Raw genomic sequence first — 21,381 nt, 5'->3', positions numbered from 1 at the left:
TTCCTGCAGTCCGCAGCTTTTCTCTTCATTATCAACCACACAGCCTATTTTTGTGTCATCTGCCAACTTCTTAATAATACCCCCAACATTTAAGTCCAAGTCATTGATATATATCACAAAAAGCAAGGGGCCCAGCACTGAGGCCCTGCGGAACCCCGCTGGATACTGCCTTCCAGTCATCTTTATACCATTGGCAGTTGTGCCATCAGCTGCCTAGGCCATAAACTCTGCAATTCCTTCTCTAAACCTATCTCTTTTTCCTCCTCTTAAGATGCTCCTTAAAGCCTACCTCTTTGACCAAGCTTTTGGTCATCTGCCCTAATATCTCCTTATGTGGCTTGGTGCCAAATTTTGTTTTATAACGGTCCTGTAAAGTGCCTTGGGATGTTCTAGTAAGTTGCAGGAGTAGGAGCTCTAATTGGTTGAAACTTGTTTTGCTCCCTGTTTGTGGAATTAAATCCTTCATATTTCCAGTTCCCCAAGAGCCCTGTGTGCATCAGTTTCAAAGGAGCAGATGTGTTAGGGTGACGTTGGGCATCTAGGGATTAACATTTAACAAGCACAGAAGGTTTTTATTCCTGTGTGTTACTCAGACCACACCCTTTCAAAACCATGATGTCTCTGATTTTATATTTTCTTTTGTTTTAAGATTTAGAACTAAAAATATATTTTCTTGTTAAATCTATAATGGATGTTGCGATATGAAGCCTTTTGGCTGAAAATTTGGATTTTGGCAGTGTTGTGTTCTGGCTTATTGAAATATGGATGAAAGAAATGAATGTGAAATTTAGTTTCCGGATGGTCGTCTGCTTATAAGCAGATATATTCTCCCCTACTGTAATATGGAGGTTCAATCCTAGATCTGTGTTTTCTCTGATCTCCAAAGAGCAGCAATTGGGTCTACAATAAGTCTCAGTATCACTGGCTAAGTTTTCCCCCTTCCTAACCCAGAGTCCCTGCTCCATAACATGCTTTGATGCCTCCCTTTTGCTAGGATTTGGCAGGGCACAGACACACTGTACTTCACATAAAGAAGAATCTGTACCTGTGGACTTCTGTACCCTCGATGTTCTACTTGACGTGAGCTGTGTCTCCAACCTCTCTCCATAAACTTCAGCTTATCTAAATCTCTGCTGCCTATATCCTAACATGCACTAGATCCCATTTATCCATCACCCCTGTGCTTGATGACATACACTGGCTCCTGCTCCATGTACACAAACTTAAAATTGTCAACTTAGTGTTCAAATCCTTTTGTAATCTTTATCACTGTAATCTCTTCCAATCTGGCCTCCAACTCCTTTTACTCCACCATTGAATGTGTCAAAGGCCTTTGTAAGGTCAAAGAAGGTCATGTATTAGGGTTGGTGCTGTTCCTGCATTTTTCTTGCAGCTGTTGAGATGAGAGAGGGGAAGTCATGCATTTGTGCCAATAGTGCCTCTCTGCCAATACTTTAGTGCCTTAGTGGGGATTCCATCCGCTCCCGTTGTCTTGTTCTTGAGCTGGCGGATGGCCTTTTCTATCTTGTGCAGGGCCGGGGTTTAGCTGAGATGGTGGCGGATAGCATGCTGGGGATGGAGTCGAGGGTAAGGAGCATCCTCAATCAGGCCAACATCCCCAGTATTGAAGCACTGACCACACTCAACCAGCTCCGTTGGGCGGGCCACATTGTTCGCATGCCTGACACTGGGCTCCCAAAACAAGCGCTCTACTCAGAACTCCTATGTGGCAAGCGAGCCCAAGGTGGGCAGAGGAAACTATTCAAGGATACCCTCAAAGTCTCCTTGATAAAATACAACATCCCCATCGACACCTGGGAGTCCCTGGCCAAAGACTGCCCTTGGTGGAGGCAGTGCATCCGGAAGGGCGCTGAGCAACTCGAGTCTCAACGCCAAGAGCATGTAGAAATCAAGTGCAGGCAGCGGAAGGAGCATGTGGCAAACCAGTCCCACCCTTTCCTTCAACGATTGTCTGTTCCACCTGTGACTGTGGTTCCCATATTGGAATGTTCAGTCACCTAAGAACTCACTTTTAGAGTGGAAGCAAGTCTTTCTCAATTTCGAGGGACTGCCTAAGATGATGATGACTCCATCATTGATAGATGTACTTTCTGCCTTCTAGGCCCGATGCTGGAATTCCCTTCATCAACCTCCACATTGCTCTCCTTTAGGTTTTTCCTTTAAACCTACCTCTTCAAGCTTTTAGTCACCCTACTTAAAAAATCTCCTTTGGTTTGGTGTCAATTTTTGTCTAATTACTGTCCTGTACTTGTGTTAAAGGCGCTATATAAATGTCCTTTAGGGAAGGCAATCTGCTGCCCTTACCAGGTCTGGCCTAGATGTAACTCCCGACCCACAGCAAGGTCATCCTCGATTCTGAGGGACTACCTATGATGAAGACTTGCTTCCACTACTAAAGTGAGTTCTTTGGTGGCTGAACAGTCCAACACGACAGCCACAGACCCTGTCACAGGTGGGACAGGCATTCGTCGGGGGAAGGGGGAGTGGGTGGGACTGATTTGCCGCACGCTCCTTCCGTTGCCTGCGCCTGACCTCTTCATGCTCGCAGCATTGAGATTCGAAGAGCTCAACGCCCTCCCGGATGCACTTTCTCCATCTAGGGCAGTCTTCGGCCGGGGTCTCCCAGGTGTCAGTGGTGATGTCGCACTTCATCAGGGAGGCTTTGAGGGTGTCCTTATGTTTCAGCTGCCCACCTTTGGCTCGGTTGCCATGAAAGAGTTCCGCATAGAGCAATTGCTTACGGAGTCTCATGTCTGGCATGTGAACTAAGTGGCCTGCCCAGCGAAGCTGATCAATGTGGTCAGTGCTTCAATGCTGGGGCTGTGAGCCTGGGCGAGGACACTGATGTTGGTGCATCTGTCCTCCCAGGGGATTTGTGGGATATTGCGGATACATCGTTGGTGATATAGCTCCAGTGGCTTGAGGTGTCTTCTGTACATCGTCCATGCCTCTGATCCATACGGGAGGGCGGATATTACTACAGCCCTGTAGACCATGAGCCTGGTGGCTGACTCTTAACTGCCCTCTGAAAAGGCAGTTGCTAGCAAGCTGCTCAGATGTCTGCTAGGAACACCTGCAGCAGTTCAAGTTGGCTCACCACCACCTCATGGGCAATAAACGCTGAACTTGCCGTGAATGAATTTTTTAAAATGCCAAGTCTTCCTATATAAATGCAAACTGTTGAAATAAATGATAACCCCGCCCTCTTGTGTAATTGAGGAGTAGCAGTGGGCGTGACTGATACGGAGGCGCGGTGCAGCCGCGGGTTCCCATTGGTTTAACCTGCGGGGGCTGTGAATGCAATGGGCGTGGCTAATGGTGATGGACGTGTTCCCGGGTCCCAGCTCCCGGAGAGGCGCCTCTGGTCCTCGGATCAGCCGACTCCGCTGCAGCCCCGGCCCCGGGGAGCCACCACCGGGCGATGCAAGGGCAAAGGCACGCGATGGACTTCACGCTGGGCGGCGCGGCGGCCGCCGGTGCCTGCGTGTTGACCAACCCGTTGGAGGTGGTGAAGACTCGGATGCAGCTGCAGGGCGAGCTCCGCGCCCGGGGCTCGTACCCCCGGCTCTACCGCAACGCCTTCCATGCCCTGGCACTGATCGGCCGGGAGGACGGGCTGCTCGGGCTGCAGAAGGGACTGGCGGCCGCCATCCTGTACCAGGCGCTGATGAACGGGGTCCGGCTCGGTGCCTACTCGCAGCTGGAGGCGCTGGGCTACACCCGCGACCAGAGCGGCAGGGTCAGTACCACCTGCAGCATCGCGGCCGGGGCAGCTGCCGGAGCCCTGGGCGCTGTGGTGGGCAGCCCGGCTTATCTGGTGAGTGAGTCCCTGTCCGCTTGTGTTACATGCAATGGCTTGTGTTGCTGTCACACTTGGCAATTGTTTTTCCTACCATTTTGCTCGTGGCTATTTCTGCATAAACTTGCAGAGTTGTCACCGCTCAGCGAAGCGGCTCAATAATATCAACAGATGGGCTCACTAGTGACTGAATAAGTGGAATTCTCCATTTACAACATGGGTTTCTAGGATTCTAATACCGGGTCATAGAAACATTGGGAGAATCCACCCATCCCATAAAAGACAACCCGCCCCCCCGTAGAGTTCAGAATATAACCCCCAGATAAACCTGTTTATCCCCACCTCGCAGTGAATTGTATCAAAAATAGGTCACATTTTAAACCAGTTTTTGCGAGAGTGGGATTAGATTGCGATTGTTAAGCTTTCATGTAATTGATATTCACTTCGCGTGGCGATGTCGCCTGGCAGCTGCTGTTGGCAATGACCCTGCGCCGAAATTCAACAAAACTGCACTGTCGATGTCAACAGAATCCGTATCAGAGTCTGCCACGATCGTCAGACTGTAATCTTGCCTCAGTGTATAAAGGCCTGTTATCAAAAGCTTGAACTTTGCTTTTTATAAACTTGCTGACCTTTAATTACAGTTTATGGCCGGGTAAGTGATGATTTTGCACAGCCTCCCATTATTAACTGTAGTCAGGTGGTATGATCTGAACTGGGACACATTTAAAACACACCCTTCCACACAATTTAATCTTGCACCATTTGACTTCCACGAAAGAACCTTTGAAATGACATAGCAGCAACGTGAATTGTGCCCGCTGCTCTGCTGTTTAATTTGTAATGACTTTATAAGGGTTCGTGAGCACTTGCAAAGCAAAACTACTTCATGCCTCGTTTCAGTGGTCTCTGAAAGGAAAATATTAAATCCCTCCCAAAAATTCCAACTGACCAGCAAAGTCCCACTCCAACACCTCGTCCTCACCATCCTCCAATATATTGATTTCAAAACTTTACAAATCCCTCCATGCCATCAGAGCAAACAGTCTCCCCCAGCCCAAGTTCTCCATTTCATCCAGAGCCATCGGCCATCTCATGGCAAGCATTCTGGAGCTTTCTCACTAAACCGCCCTCCTCGCTGCCCCATCTCTCCCCACTTCCAAAAGCCTCAACACCTAACTCTTTAACCACACCATTGGTCACCCCTCCTAGTGAGTTCCCAATTCTCATACCCTGTCCCATCTGCTGTTTTGCTCGTTACCTTGGGGTTCAGGGTTAGCAGGGGCAGTTAGTGACACAATTCAATCAGGGAGTTTTAAATCTAATCTGACTCTTGTGATCACATGTCAAATACCAATGAACAGTGATGAGATTTAAGTTGTTGAGTAGGACAGATGAAGTAAGCCAAAGCTTTTTTAAAAGTCTGAAGAATGTAGGAGGAGGGAGGACTGAGGGACGGGATTTTCATGAATCACCTTCTTTTATTTTTATTAGTTTGGCTCCTTTTGTTCAATTATATAGAACCCGACAGCCCCAGTAGCAATGGTCGGTGCAGTGGTCCCAAGTAGCAGCGATTGGTGTGAGCAACAATCAATGTGAGGACCGAGGACCCCCCCAAGTAGAAGCTTTCAGTGCCAGGGGCCACGGTAACAGAGGTCGATGTAAGGAGTCCCAGTAGCAGGGGTCAGTGTAAGGAGTCCCAGTAGCAGGGGTCAGTGTAAGGAGTCCCAGTTGGAGAGGTCAGTGTAAGGAGTCCCAGTAGCAAGGGTCGGTGTAAGGAGTCCCAGTAGCAGGGGTCAGTGTAAGGAGTCCAGTAGTAGGGGTCAGTGTAAGGAGTCCCAGTAGTAGGGGTCAGTGTAAGGAGTCCCAGTAGCAGGGCTCAGTGTAAGGAGTCCCAGTAGCAGGGGTCAGTGTAAGGAGTCCCAGTAGCAGGAGTCAGTGTAAGGAGTCCCAGTAGCAGGAGTCAGTGTAAGGAGTCCCAGTAGCAGGCGTCAGTGTAAAGAGGCCCAGTAGCAGGGGTCAGTGTAAGGAGTCCCAGTAGCAGGGGTCAGTGTAAGGAGTCCCAGTAGCAGGGCTCAGTGTAAGGAGTCCCAGTAGCAGGGCTCAGTGTAACGAGTCCCAGTAGCAGGGGTCAGTGTAAGGAGGCCCAGTAGGAGGGGCCAGTGCAAGGAGTCCCAGTGGCAGGGGTCAGTATAAGGAGTCCCAGTAGCAGGGGTCAGTGTAAGGAGTCCCAGTAGCAGGGGTCAGTGTAAGGAGTCCCAGTTGGAGAGGTCAGTGTAAGGAGTCCCAGTAGCAAGGGTCGGTGTAAGGAGTCCCAGTAGCAGGGGTCAGTGTAAGGAGTCCAGTAGTAGGGGTCAGTGTAAGGAGTCCCAGTAGCAGGGGTCAGTGTAAGGAGTCCCAGTAGCAGGCGTCAGTGTAAAGAGGCCCAGTAGCACGGGTCAGTGTAAGGAGTCCCAGTAGCAGGGGTCAGTGTAAGGAGTCCCAGTAGCAGGGCTCAGTGTAAGGAGTCCCAGTAGCAGGGCTCAGTGTAAGGAGTCCCAGTAGCAGGGCTCAGTGTAAGGAGTCCCAGTAGCAGGGCTCAGTGTAAAGAGGCCCAGTAGCACGGGTCAGTGTAAGGAGTCCCAGTAGCAGGGGTCAGTGTAAGGAGTCCCACTAGCAGGGGTCGGTGTAAGGAGTCCCAGGAGCAAGGGTCAGTGTAAGGAGTCCCAGTAGGAGAGGTCAGTGTAAAGAGTCCCAGTAGCAGGGGTCGGTGTAAGGTGTCCCAGTAGCAAGGGGTCCGTATAAGGAGTCCCAGTAGCAAGGGGTCAGTGTAAGGAGTCCCAGTAGCAAGGGTCGGTGTACGGAGTCCCAGTAGCAAGAGGTCGATGTAAGGAGTCCCAGTAGCAAGGGTCGGTGTAAGGAGTCCCAGTAGCAAGGGGTCGGTGTAAGGAGTCCCAGTAGCAAGGGTCGGTGTAAGGAGTACCAGTAGCAGGGGTTCGGTGTAAGGAGTCCCAGTAGCAAGGGGTCGGTGTAAGGAGTCCCAGTAGCAAGGGGTCGGTGTAAGGAGTCCCAGTAGCAAGGGTCGGTGTAAGGAGTCCCAGTAGCAAGGGGTCGGTGTAAGGAGTCCCAGTAGCAAGGGTCGGTGTAAGGAGTCCCAGTAGCAAGGGGTCGGTGTAAGGAGTCCCAGTAGTAAAGGTCAGTGTAAGGAGTCCCAGTAGCAAGGGTCAGTGTAAGGAGTCCCAGTAGTAAAGGTCAGTGTAAGGAGTCCCAGTAGCAAGGGTCAGTGTAAGGAGTCCCAATAGGAGGGGTCAGTGTAAGGAGTCCCAGTAGCAGGGGTCAGTGTAAGGAGGCCCAGTAGGAGGGGTCAGTGTAAGGAGTCCCAGGAGCAGGGGTCAGTGTAAGGAGTCCCAGTAGCAGGGGTCAGTGTAAGGATTCCCAGTAGGAGCTGTTGGTGTGAGGGGCCACGGTAGCAGGGGTTAGTTTATCGCTCTTGGGAGAAATTTGCTGTGGTCACTATGTGTGGGTCATCATTTCATGTTCTGCATTAACGATTTTGCTCGAAATACTGACCAGTGGAAATCATCATGAAAATTTTTATTATATCACTACAGTGGCCCCAGCAGATCTCCACACTCGCCTCTGTCACTGTACACACAAGGTGCCTCCATTTAACATTGCCATAGAGAACTGTCTCTGACAAAGTTGAGCTGGTCCTTACACACACACTTACTGATGGGACTGAACAACAAGTTATACAAGAATTTGCAGCATTTATCATAAACTCATAGAAACTTACAGCACAGAAGGAGGCCATTCAGCCTGTCATGCTGGCTCTTTGAAAGAGCAGTCATGCTTAGTCCCACCTCCTCGCTTTTTGTCTGTAACCTTTAAGTTCCTCATCTTATAGTGTCTGTCCAACTCCCTTTTAAAATTATTTATGAAATCAGCTTCCACCACCTTTTCAGGTGGAGCATTCCAGAAACCGATAACACTCTGAGTGAAAAAAAATCTCCTCATCTCTCCTCTTTTTCCAATGATTTTGAATCCATAACCTCTAGTTATTGACCCACTCACCAGAGGGAATAATTTTTCTCTATCTACTCTATCAAAACCTCTCATCATCTTGAAAACCTCTATTTGGTCACCTCTTAACCTTTTCTGTTCCAAGGAGAACAGACCTAACTTTTCCAACCTCTCCTCATAACCGTTTCTAAGGCCTTTACATCTTTCCTGAAGTGTGGTGCCCAGAATTGTCCACAATACACCAACTGAGGCCTAACCAGTGATTTATAAAGATCTGGCATGATCTCATTGCTTTTATAGTCTATTTCTCTATTTATAAACCCAAGTACTCCAGATGCTTTTTTAACCACCTTATCAACTTGCCCTGCCACCTTTAAGGATTTGTTTATGTGGACACCAAGGTCTCTTTGCTCATCTACACTTTTCAAAATCGTGCGATTTATATTGTGTTGTCTTTCCATGTTAGTCCGCTCAAAATGCATCACATCACACTTCTCCACATTGAACTCCATCTGCCATGCTTCTGCCTATTTCACCATCCTGTCCAAGTTATCCTGAAGCCTACAACTATCCTTAAAAGGTAGGACCTCAAAGGTAGTAATCTCAGGATTGCTTCCAGTGCCATGTGCTAGTCAGAGTAGGAATCGCAGGATACCTCAGATGGATACGTGGCTTGAGCAGTGGAGCAGAAGGGAGGGATTCAAATTCCTGGGACATTGGAACTGTTTCTGAGGGAGGTCGGACCAGTACAAACCGGACGGTCTGCACCTGGGCAGGACCGGAACCAATGTCCTAGGGGGAGTGTTTGCTAGTGCTATTGGGAAGGGGTTAAACTAATATGGCAGGGGGATGGGAACCTATGCAGGGAGACAGAGGGAATTAGAATGGGGGCAGAAGCAAAAGATAGAAAGAAGAATAGTAAAAGTGGAGGGCAGAGAAACCCAAGGCAAAAATCAAAAAGGGCCACATTACAGCAAAATTCTAAAGGGGTAAAGTGTGTTAAAAAGACAAGCCTGAAGGCTCTGTGCCTCAATGCGAGGAGTATTCATAATAAGGTGGATGAATTAACTGCGCGGGCAGCAATTAACCAATATGATATAATTGGCATTACGGAGACATGGCTCCAGGGTGACCAAGACTGGGAACTCAACATCCAGAGGTATTCAACATTCAGGAAGGATAGACGGAAAGGAAAAGGAGGTGGGATAGCGTTGCTGGTTAAAGAGGAAATTAACGCAATAGTAAGGAAGGACATTAGCTTCGATGATGTGGAATCAGTATGGATGGAGCGGCAGAATACCAAAGGGCAGAAAACCCTAGTGGGAGTTGTGTACAGACCACCAAACAGTAGTAGTGAGGTTGGGGACAGCATCAACCAAGAAATTAGGGATGCGTGCAATAAAGATATAGCAGTTATCATGGGCGACTTTAATCTACATACTGACTGGGCTAACCAAACTGGTAGCAATGCAGCGGAGGAGGATTTCCTGGAGTGTATTAGGGATGGTTTTCTAGACCAATATGTCGAGGAACCAACTAGAGGGCTGGCCATCCTAGACTGGGTGATGAGTAATGAGAAAGGACTAATTAGCAATCTTGTTCTGCGAGGCCCCTTGGGGAAGAGTGACCATAATATGATAGAATTCTTTATTAAGATGGAGAGTGACACAGTTAATTCAGAGACTAGGATCCTGAACGTAAGGAAAGGTAACTTCGATGGTAAGAGACGTGAATTGGCTAGAATAGACTGGCGAATGATACTTAAAGGGTTGACGGTGGATAGGCAATGGCAAATATTTAAAGATCACATGGTTGAACTTCAACAATTGTACATCCCTGTCTGGAGTAAAAATAAAACGGGGAAGGTGGCTCAATCGTGGCTAACAAGGGAAATTAAGGATAGTGTTAAATCCAAGGAAGAGGCATAGAAACATAGGGCCCAAGTTTCCACATGATTTGCGCCTGATTTTTAGGAGCAACTGGTGGAGAACGGACTATCTTAGAAATCGCAATTCTCCACATTTTTTTTTCTGCAGTTCTAGTCAGGTTGAACAGTTCTACTTTGGAACAGAATTTTTTCTTCAAAAGGGGGCGTGTCCGGCCACTGACGCCTGATTTCAAAGTTTCCACAGTGAAAATGTACTCCAAACTAAAGTAGAATGGAGCAAGTGAAGATTTTTGTAGAACTGAAAAAACCTGTTCTACACATTAAAAAATCAGGCGCAGGTTACAAATTAGGCGTCCGGAACGTGGTGGGGTGGGGGGGGGGGGGGGGGGGAAGGGAAGTCATTAAATTTGACAATAAATCCTTATTTATACTTCTACAAATATTATACAAATAAATCCAACCTGAATAAACATTTATAAGCAAAGAAAAGATTAAATAAACCATCTTCCTACTTGTGTGAAAGTGCTTCAGGCACGGAGAATGCTGCAGTCAGCCTGAGGCGCCCGTTCTTCCCGCGGGGGGGGGAGGCGCCCGTTCTTCCCGCGGGGGAGGGGGGAGGTGCCAGTTATGCCCGCGGGGGGGTGGGTGGGAGGGGAGAGGAGGCGCCCGATCTTTCCCGCGGGGGGGGGGGGAGGCGCCCGTTCTTTCCCGCGGGGGGGGGGGAGGCGCCCGTTCTGCCCGCGGGGGGGAGGGGAGAGGAGGCGCCCGCTCTTTCCCGCGGGTGGTGGTAGGAGGCGCCCGTTCTTCCTGCGGGGGGGGTAGGAGGCGCCCGTTCTTCCCGTGGGGGTGGTAGGAGGCGCCCGTTCTTCCTGCGGGGGGGGTAGGAGGCGCCCGTTCTGCCCGCAGGGGGAGAGGAGGCGCCCGTTCTTCCCGCGGCGGGGGGGGGGGGCAGGAGACAGTGAGAAGGCTGCAGTGAGATGCGCTGATGGCAATGTGCTTTTATTAAAAAAATGTTCAAAAATTAAACAGCTACAAAGAACTACAAAAATGGCCGAGTGCCAATGTTTTTTTCACACTGAGCATGCGCGAACGCTTCAACATGCACGCGCAGCGATGCCGGCAGGAAAAAAACTAATTCAAATAGTACCCGCCCCCTCCCACTTACAAAATCGGCACGAGTGTAGGCTCCGCCCCCCTGGGCGCTGCGCCAGGCAGAAAAGGAACTGCAGAACGCTCCAGAATCACGATTTTTTTTTTTAGGCGCCCAGCTCGGAGGGGCGCCCGTTTTTTATCGTGTGGAAACTTGGGCCTATAGAAACATAGAAAATAGGTGCAGGAGTAGGCCATTCGGCCCTTCTAGCCTGCACCGCCATTCAATGAGTTCATGGCTGAACATGCAACTTCCTGCTTTCTCGCCATACCCCTTGATCCCCTAGTAGTAAGGACGTCATCTAACTCCCTTTTGAATATATTTAGTGAATTGGCATATAAATTGTCCAGAAAAAGCAGCAAACCTGAGGACTGGGAGAAATTTAGAATTCAGCAGAGGAGGACAAAGGGTTTAATTAGGAGGGGGGAAATAGAGTATGAGAGGAAGCTTGCTGGATACATAAAAATTGACTGCATAAGCTTTCTAGATATGTGAAGAGAAAAAGATTAGTGAAGACAAACGTAGGTCCCTTGCAGACAGATTCAGGTGAATTTATAATGGGGAACAAAGATTGGCAGACCAGTTGAACAAATACTTGGTTCTATCTTCACGAAGGAAGACACAAATAACCTTCCGGAAATACTAGGGGACCGAGGGTCTAGTGAGAAGGAGGAGCTGAAGGAAATCCTTATTAGCGGGAAATTGTGTTAGGGAAATTGATGGGATTGAAGGCTGATAAATCCCCGGGGCCTGATAGTCTGCATCCCAGAGTACATAAGGAAGTGGCCCTAGAAATAGTGGATGCATTGGTGATCATTTTCCAACAGTCTATCGACTCTGGATCAGTTCCTATGGACTGGAGGGTAGCTAATGTAACACCACTTTTTAAAAAAGGAGGGAGAGAGAAAACGGGTAATTATAGACCGGTTAGCCTGACATCAGTAGTGGGGAAAATGTTGGAATCAATTATTAAAGATGAAATAGCAGCGCATTTGGAAAGCAGTGACAGGATTGGTCCAAGTCAGCATGGATTTATGAAAGGGAAATCATGTTTGACAAATCTTCTAGAATTTTTTGAGGATGTAACTAGTAGAGTGGACAAGGAAGAACCAGTGGATGTGTCTGTTTGGACTGTCAAAAGGCTTTTGACAAGGTCCCACATAAGAGATTGGTGTGCAAAATTAAAGCACATGGTATTGGGGGTAATGTACTGACGTGGATAGAGAACTGGTTGGCAGACAGGAAACAGAGAGTCGTGGTAAACTGGTCCTTTTCAGAATGGCAGGCAGTGACTAGTGGGGTGCCGCAGGGCTCAGTGCAGGGACCCTAGCTATTTACAATTTACATTAATGATTTAGATGAAGGAATTGAGTGTAATATCTCCAAGTTTGCAGATGACACTAAGCTGGGTCGCGGTGTGAGCTGTGAGGAGGACACTAAGAGGCTGCAGGGTAACGTGAACGGGTTAAGTGAGTGGGCAAATGCATAGCAGATGCAGTATAATGTGGATAAATGTGAGGTTATCCACTTTGGTGGCAAAAACACAAAGGCAGATTATCTGAATGGCGGCAGATTAGGAAAAGGGGAGTTGCAACGAGACCTGGGTGTCATGGTACATCAGTCATTGAAAGTTGGCATGCAGGTACAGCAGGCGGTGAAAAAGGCAAATGGTATGTTGGCCTTCATAGCTAGGGAATTTGAGTATTGGAGCAAGGAGGTCTTACTGGAGTTGTGCAGGGCCTTGGTGAGGCCTCACCTGGAATATTGTGTTCAGTTTTGGTCTCCTAATCTGAGGAAGGACGTTCTTGCTATTGAGGGAGTGCAGCGAAGGTTCGCCAGACTGATTCCCGGTTGGCAGAACTGATATATGAGGAGAGACTGGATCGACTGGGCCTGTATTCACTGGAATTTAGAAGGATGAGAGGGGATCTCATAGAAACATAAAAAATTCTGACAGGACTGGACAGGTTAGATGCAGGAAGAATGTTCCCAATGTTGGGGAAGTCCAGAACCAGGGGACACAGTCTAAGGATAAGGGATAAGCCATTTAGGATTGAGATGAGGAGAAACTTCTTCACTGAGAGTTGTTAACCTGTGGAATTCCCTACCGCAGAAAGTTGTTGATGCCAGTTCATTGGATATATTCAAGAGGGAGTTAGATATGGCCCTTACGGCTAAAGAGATCAAGGGGTATGGAGAGAAAGCAGGAAAGGGGTACTGAGGTGAATGTTTAGCCATTATCTTATTGAATGGTGGTGCAGGCTCGAAGGGCCTACTCCTGCACTTATTTTCTATGTTTCTATGTTTATCATGATCTACTACTTTGCCAAGTTCCATATCATCTGCAAACTTTATAATGCTGCTCCCAACACCCGAACCTAGGTCGTTTATAAAAATTGCAAAGAGTAATGGATCAAAAACTGACCCTTGGGGAACACCATTGCACCACCTCCCAGTCTGAGAAACATCCATCCACCACCATCCTTTGCTTCCTGTCACTGAGCCAATTTTGTATCCATACTGCCACTTTCCCCTAAATACCAGAGCTTCCATCTTAATAAGTCTTTTGTGTGGCACATTGTCGAATGCCTTCCGAAAGTACATACATATATCTGCTGCACTACCTTGATCAATCTTCTGTTACCTCATCAAATAATTCAATAAAGTTAGTCAGACACGATTTACCTTTAACAATCCATGCTGGCTCTTCTTGGTTAACCTATGCCTTTCCAAATGGAAGATTATTTTGTCCCTGATAATGGTTTCCAATAACTTTCCCAGTACCAATGTTAGGCTGACTACCCTGTAGTTTCCTGGTTTATCTCTCTCCCCTTTCTTGAATAGAGGTATAACATTAGCAACCCTCCAGTTCTCCGGCACTACTCCTGTATCCAATGAGGATTGAAAGATTGTGATCAAGGATTCTGCTATTTCTACCTTTGCTTCCTTTGTATCCTTTGTAAATGCTACAACACTTTGTTCTGTGACCTTTACATCGACAAAGAGAATGGAACTGGGTCCATTTGTGCTATTTACACTATGCACAAATAAACCTATAGTTAATAGACTTGTATTTATATTGCACCACATCACATCTCCCAAAGCGCTTCATAATCTTTGAATGCTTTTAAAGTGCAGTCTCTGTTACTAAGTAGGTAACATGGCAGGCATCTTGTGCATAGTAAGAGCCTACAAACTATGAGATAATCAACCAGTTAATCTGTTTTTGGGTGGTGTTAGATGAGAGCGGAATGATAGCCAGGATATTGGCACAGCGCATTATTCTTCAAATTAGGCAGGTCCACGTAACTCCTGATCACTGCTGACAGACAACCAGCCTGGCTGATTGACAGAACCTGTCTCTGGGGTCTAGGATTCTTCCTACTCAGTTCCTAGTAATCCTCCAATGATATAACAGGAATCAGATAGACAAGAAGTGGAAACTTACCGGTGCTCGGTACTGGAAGACAATGCAATTTTATCTGGTTTAAGTCCAGCACTGCTGCACACATTTGGGGGTCCCTAGGCTTTGACTTTTGTCAACCTGGCCCTGAGCACTCTGGGCTTAGGTAGAAGGGAATTTTCCAATAGGGGTAAAAGTTGCACTCCATATCAGCCAAACGCAAGCTCTGTCTGTGTGGGTTTTGTTATATATGCAGACTATAGATATACTCTCTGTGTAGTCACTGTATAGTTGCATAAGATGGAGACTTGCTTACCGGAGGTACCATCAACAAGGTTCACACTGTATACACTATGCTGGCACCACCAGAGGGTGCAACTGGTTGAGGCCCAGAGGTCACCTGTACACCACAGGTACCCAGGTATAAAAGGGAGTCCACCATGTGGTATCCTCACTCTGGAGTTATATTAAATGGACTAAGGTCACTACAGTTAAAGTACAATACTTTGCCTCGTGGAGTCATTATCAGAGCATCTATAGACATAACAATTGGCGACGAGATTACGGACTTTCATGTGAAAATGGCTAACTTTGGTACGTTGCAGCAATTCACCGATGGGGATGATTGGGACGCCTTTGTGGAGAGGCTCGACCATTTCTTCACAGCAAATGACCTGGCAGGCGATGATCCGGCCACATTGGCTGATAAGCGCAGAGTTATCCTGCTCACCAATTGTGGGCCCACTGTCTATGGCCTTGTCAGGGACTTGCTGGCATCAGCGAAGGCAACGACCAAGACGTACAAAGAGCTTGTAACGCTGATCCAAGAGCAACTCAACCGAAAGGGAGCATCCTCACAGCCAGAGACCGGTTTTACACCCACCGAGGGCCCGAAGGCCAGGAAATTGTGAAAAAAGCTGCAGACCTTCAGGAGGCTGGCAGCACCGTGTGATTTCAGCGAACACCTCACCGAAGCGATGCGGGATATCTTTGTCATCGGAATCAGCCACGAGGGCCCCCTTCACAGGCTACTATCTGCGGATACCACAGTCACACTGCAGAGGGCCATCACCATGGGCCAGGCATTCATGACCTCGACCTGCGGCTCTAGGCGGATGACTCATTCTCAGGACTCAAACCCGGCAAGTACTGTACACAGACTGGTGCCTTTTAGATGCTGGACTGTAGAACTTGAATCTCCTCAGGGGAGAGAGAACAGGCCCCCCGAGTCCCTTAACTCTGAGTCCGCCGAGGGGGGCTAATCGGTTAGCACCATGCTGGCGTTGCGGAGGAAATCACCAGGCTCACCAGTGCCGTTTTAAGGACTATGTGTGCAAAGGGTGCAGCACAAAGGGCCACCTCCAGCGAATGTGTAAAAGAAATAGGACTCACTGTGTTGATGAAGAGTCTGCAGAGGGCCATGAATCCAGCGCGGATTATGAAGAAGTGGTTAGAGAGGCAGCTCAGTCCCACGATGAGGTGTACGGGATGTTCACCTGCACCACAGAATGTTCCCCGTTGAGAATGGAAGTCGAGATAAACGGCGCTCCAGTCTTCATGGAGGTGGACACGGGAGCGAGCCAGTCAGTAATGAATCAAGAAGACTTTGAGAGGCTATGGGACAATCAAACTGAACGACCCAAGTTGGTCCCGGTTCAGGCAAAGCTGCGCACCTACAACAATGGACTTATCCCAGTCATTGGTAGTGCAAATGTTAAGGTACTCCATGATGGCGCGGTGCACAAGTTACCACTGTGGATTGTTGCAGGTGATGGACCAACACTACTCAGAAGAAGGTGGATGGAGAAGCTCCATTGGAGCTGGGAAGATTTCATCCCTCCAGTGATCGACGTCCCCTGTGCTCAGAGGCAAAGCAAGCCCCCACCTGAGGTTGGATCCGGCACCAGAGAGCAGATCAGCACAGCACCCGAGGCACCGACCGCTCAGCACGACTGTGTGGAGATGATCCAGCTGAGACGACATGAACGCACCTTCCAGGCTCCAGTAGCAGGACTCCGGAGGAAGAAAATAGGATCCAAAGGCGACTTCACGGCTTCGGTGGCAGAACTAGGGGAGAAGAGGATCACAGCAGTCGACATCGTGGATGGAAGAAAGATGCCGCCCAAACCACGAGGTGAAGCGCTGAAGGAAAAGATGGAGGCGGCCAGACCACGAGGTGCAGCGCTGATGGAGCAACCCGTGATACCAAACGAAGAAGAGGAGTGGGGTAAAGATAGCAAGGCTTTCTTAAAGGAGGCCAGCAATCCACCACACTGAAAGGGACAATCACACATTCTCACTCAAAGTAATAACAACTGTGAGCTAAATGTAAAGCTTGTAATTGATGATCAGAGTTTTATACATGTAATAAGCAAAGAAAAGTCGGGCGATTGCGATCGGAGCTACAGTTTATCTACAATAAGCAATGAAACGTTGTGCGATGCAGGATTTCAACTGTATTCTGATTATGTAGCGGGCAAACACCCATCTGAAGCACACAGGTCCAGCGGGCTAGCCGATGCTGTAGTCTGCGCTCCTGGGACTAGGGTGATGCACCACGGAGTGTGGCCACAGCAGCTAAAATAGACAAGCTGCAGAGCAAGCAATCTCAGGAGGGCAACGGTGTTGGTAGTATTAAAGCCAAGGAAGTGGCATACAAATTGGCCAGAAATAGCAGCGAACCCGGAGACTGGGAGAAATTTAGAACTCAGCAGAGGAGGACTAAGGGTTTGATTAGGATAGGGAAAATGGAGTACGAGAAGAAGCTTGCAGGGAACATTAAGACGGATTGCAAAAGTTTCGATAGATATGTAAAGAGAAAAAGGTTAGTAAAGACAAATGTCAGTCAGAATCAGGGGAAGTCATAACGGGGAACAAAGAAATGGCGGACCAATTGAACAAGTACTTTGTTTCGGTATTCACTAAGGAGGACACTAACAATATTCCGGATATAAGAAGGGTCAGAGGGTCTAGTAAGGAGAAGGAACTGAGGGAAATCCTTATTAGTCGGGAAATTGTGTTGGGGAAATTGATGGGATTGAAGGCCGATAAATCTCCAGGGCCTGATTGACTGCATCCCAGAGTACTTAAGGAGGTGGCCTTGGAAATAGCGGATGCATTGAGAGTCATTTTTCAACATTCCATTGACTCTGGATCAGTTCCTATCGAGTGGAGGGTAGCCAATGTAACCCCACTTTTTAAAAAAGGAGGGAGAGAGAAAGCAGGGAATTATAGACCGGTCAGCCTGACATCGGTAGTGGGTAAGATGATGGAATCAATTATTAAGGATGTCATAGCAGCGCATTTGGAAAGAGGTGACATGATAGGTCCAAGTCAGCATGGATTTGTGAAAGGGAAATCTTGCTTGATAAATCTTCTGGAATTTTTTGAGGATGTTTCCAGTAGAGTGGACAAGGGAGAACCATTTGATGTGGTATATTTGGACTTTCAGAAGGCTTTCGACAAGGTTCCACACAAGAGATTAATGTGCAAAGTTAAAGCACATGGGATTGGGGGTAGTGTGCTGACATGGATTGAGAAATGGTTGTCAGACAGGAAGCAAAGAGTAGGAGTAAATGGGTACTTTCCAGAATGGCAGGCGGTGAGTAGTGGGGTACCGCAAGGTTCTGTGCTGGGGCCCCAGCTGTTTACACTGTATATTAATGATTTAGACGAGGGGATTAAATGTAGTATCTCCAAATTGCGGATGACACTAAGTTAGGTGGCAGTGTGAGCTGCGAGGAGGATGCTATGAGGCTGCAGAGCGACTTGGATAGGTTAGGTGAGTGGGCAAATGCATGGCAGATGAAGTATAATGTGGATAAATGTGAGGTTGTCCACTTTGGTGGTAAAAACAGAGAGACAGACTATTATCTGAATGGTGACAGATTAGGAAAAGGGGAGGTGCAACGAGACCTGGGTGTCATGGTACATCAGTCATTGAAGGTTGGCATGCAGGTACAGCAGGCGGTTAAGAAAGCAAATGGCATGTTGGCCTTCATAGCGAGGGGATTTGAGTACAGGGGCAGGGAGGTGTTGCTACAGTTGTACAGGGCCTTGGTGAGGCCACACCTGGAGTATTGTGTACAGTTTTGGTCTCCTAACCTGAGGAAGGACATTCTTGCTATTGAGGGAGTGCAGCGAAGGTTCACCAGACTGATTCCCGGGATGGCGGGACTGACCTTTCAAGAAAGACTAAATCAACTGGGCTTATATTCACTGGAGTTCAGAAGAATGAGAGGGGACCTTATAGAAACGTTTAAAATTCTGATGGGTTTAGACAGGTTAGATGCAGGAAGAATGTTCCCAATGTTGGGGAAGTCCAGAACCAGGGGTCACAGTCTAAGGATAAGGGGTAAGCCATTTAGGACCGAGATGAGGAGAAACTTCTTCACCCAGAGAGTGGTGAACCTGTGGAATTCTCTACCACAGAAAGTTGTTGAGGCCAATTCACTAAATATATTCAAAAAGGAGTTAGATGTAGTCCTTACTACTAGGGGGATCAAGGGGTATGGCAAGAAAGCAGGAATGGGGTACTGAAGTTACATGTTCAGCCATGAACTCATTGAATGGTGGTGCAGGCTAGAAGGGCCGAATGGCCTACTCCTGCACCTATTTTCTATGTTTCTATGTATCGATACCCTGCCCCTGATCGGCTTCACCTCTCAGGCACCCAATGGCACTACTAGCCTGAAAGAGCAAATTGCACTAAGGCGCAGCCCCCAGACCCCATCGTCGTCAAGGCTACGGCCGGGAACGAGTGATCACCCACAGCGGTTCTGCCAATTGGGACTGGGACCAGCCAGGATCCCAAACCAAATAACGGCCAGGCAAGCGAGTTAGCAGTTCCCTGTGCACTGCTAGACGACTGCTCCTCTGGGAGCAGCAGTGACCCAGGACGCAAGGAGGACAGGGAAGTCACAGGCATCTGTGAACCTGCCCAACGCTAGGAGCAACGGCAAAGGCCCCGAGAGAGGCAACTCGAGCCAACCGGGTTCCCACTGCCAGTACCGGGCAACGCGCTGCCACCAGGCTGCCTGGACACCATCCAGCAGCTCTGGAACTAGCTTGTCCTCACGCACCGGTGCTGACCCCAGCACTGATCCCAAAGATGTACCAGAAATGTATCTCACCAGTCACTGTATTTGCTTCACAACTGTACCACAAATGCAATGATGTAAATGCAAATTTCCTTTTCTGGACTTGAATGTATATGAATGTGATGAGCCACCGGCATGATCTACATGTGGGGGGGGGGAAAATGAATGTATGTAGCCATGAGCATACACATGGATCACACCCAGAGCCCACTGAAGTCCCATGCATCATCGAACCATCCCAACTGGTAACCACTACCCAACGTTGTGGCAATAAGGACTTGGGGGTTAACAGGGAGAGAGCCAAGCCAAAGCACAGCCAAGGTGCAAGGGCTATTGGCACTTAAGTCTGGGGAGAGCCAAGCCAGAGCACATAGTGCAAAAGTATTGGCACAAAAGACTTGGGGGGGGGGGGGGTAGTGATGTGATATATGTTCACTATAGATATACTCTCTGTGTAGTCACTGCACGGTTGCATAAGATGGAGACTTGTTTACCGGAGGTACCATCAACAAGGTTCACACTGTATACATTATGCTGGCACCAAAGGGTGCAACTGCTGGAGGCCCAGGGGTCACCTGTACACCACAGGTACCCAGGTATAAAAGGGAGTCCACCGTGTGGTATCCTCACTCTGGAGTTATATTAAATGGACTAAGGTCACTATAGTTCAAGTGCAATACTTTGCCTCATAGAGTCATTATCAGGACATCTAAAGACATAACAGGATTCTCAGTCTTTTGGTTTTGTGACTCAAACATTGGAGATGGATTTATGCATCTGTCATAAACCCGGCTGACTAAATAAAAAAGCTGAGTCCTTAATTCTGTATAAATTTAAATAAACGTGGCTGCAAAATTCATCCTACACCATTTCTACTTCCCCCAAGTGTCAAGGTTAAAAACATCTGATAACAAAGTCCATCTGTAACGTGATCAGAATATTTGTTTTCATCTCTCCAAAATCTTGTTGTTTGGTTCTGTGTTGGCACCTGACTGATAGGGCTAGGGAATTCCTTGTCAGATGACGTGGAGAGTTGTTGGTCCGGTAATAGAGCAGAATTTTGATATGTGGTAAAAAATAACTCCAAGCTGTTGAGCCTTAGCCTGCTCGCCACACATTCCTACTGTGGATTCAAATAGATTTTCCAGAACCTCAGCCGGTAAAAGGATTACAATTCTGTAGATTCAAGTTAAATACACTGAACTCTCTCAATGGATCACTTGGTAAAAAGTAAGACAGCCAAGTGCCAATCGCATTGCAACTAGTGTAGTCATCATCATCATAGGCAGTTCCTCAAAATCGAGGAAGACGTGCTTCAACTCAAAGTGAGTTCTCAGGTGACCGTACAGTGCAATACGAGAATTACAGTCTCTGTCACAGGTGAAACACATAGTCGTTGAAGGGTGGGTGGGGAGTCTGGTTTGCCGCACGCTCCTTCCGCTACCTGCGCTTGTTTTCTGCATGCTCTCGGCGATGAGACTCGAGGTGCTCAGCGCCCTCCCGGATGCTCTTCCTCCACTTAGGGCGGTCTTTGGTCAGGGACTCCCAGGTGTCGGTGGGGATGTTGCACTTTATCAAGGAGACTTTGAGGGCGTCCTGGAAATGTTTCCTCTGCCCACCTGGGGATCACTTGCCGTGTAGGAGTTCCAAGTAGAACGCTTGCTTTGGGAGTCTTGTGTCGGGCATGCGAACAATGTGGCCCACCCAATAGAGCAGGTCAAGTGTGGTCAGTGCTTCGATGCTGGGGATGCTGGCCTGATGAAGAACACTGGTGTTGGTGCGTCTATCCTCCCAGAGGATTTGTAGGATCTTGTGGAAACAGCGTTGGTGGTATTTCTCCAGCGATTTGAGGTGTTTACTGTATATGGTCCACGTCCCTCAGCCATATTGGAGGGCGGATATCATTACAGCCTTGTAGACCCTAAGCTTGGTGCCAGATTTGAGGTCCTGGCCTTCGAACACTCTCTTCCTCAGACGACCGAAGGCTGCACTGCTGCACTGGTGTTGAACCTCATCGTC

At 48.2% G+C, this 21,381-nt stretch overlaps 1 protein-coding gene across 1 annotated transcript in view; it reads left to right on the top strand.

The window, feature by feature from the left end:
- Positions 1 to 3,370: 3,370 nt before the first annotated feature.
- The window catches only part of LOC139228843 (solute carrier family 25 member 35-like), a 52,057-nt gene continuing 34,046 nt past the window's right edge, over positions 3,371 to 21,381 (top strand). Inside the window, exon 1 of the mRNA XM_070860281.1 lies at positions 3,371 to 3,838. Within this exon, the coding sequence (XP_070716382.1) occupies positions 3,443 to 3,838 (396 nt within the window). The 5' untranslated portion in view covers positions 3,371 to 3,442. The remainder of the gene's footprint in view (positions 3,839 to 21,381) is intronic.

The sequence above is a fragment of the Pristiophorus japonicus genome, chromosome 18, assembly GCF_044704955.1.
Source record: "Pristiophorus japonicus isolate sPriJap1 chromosome 18, sPriJap1.hap1, whole genome shotgun sequence".
In the NCBI taxonomy this organism is placed as follows: Eukaryota; Metazoa; Chordata; class Chondrichthyes; family Pristiophoridae; genus Pristiophorus; species Pristiophorus japonicus.
This window is presented reverse-complemented; position numbering and strand designations above follow the sequence as displayed.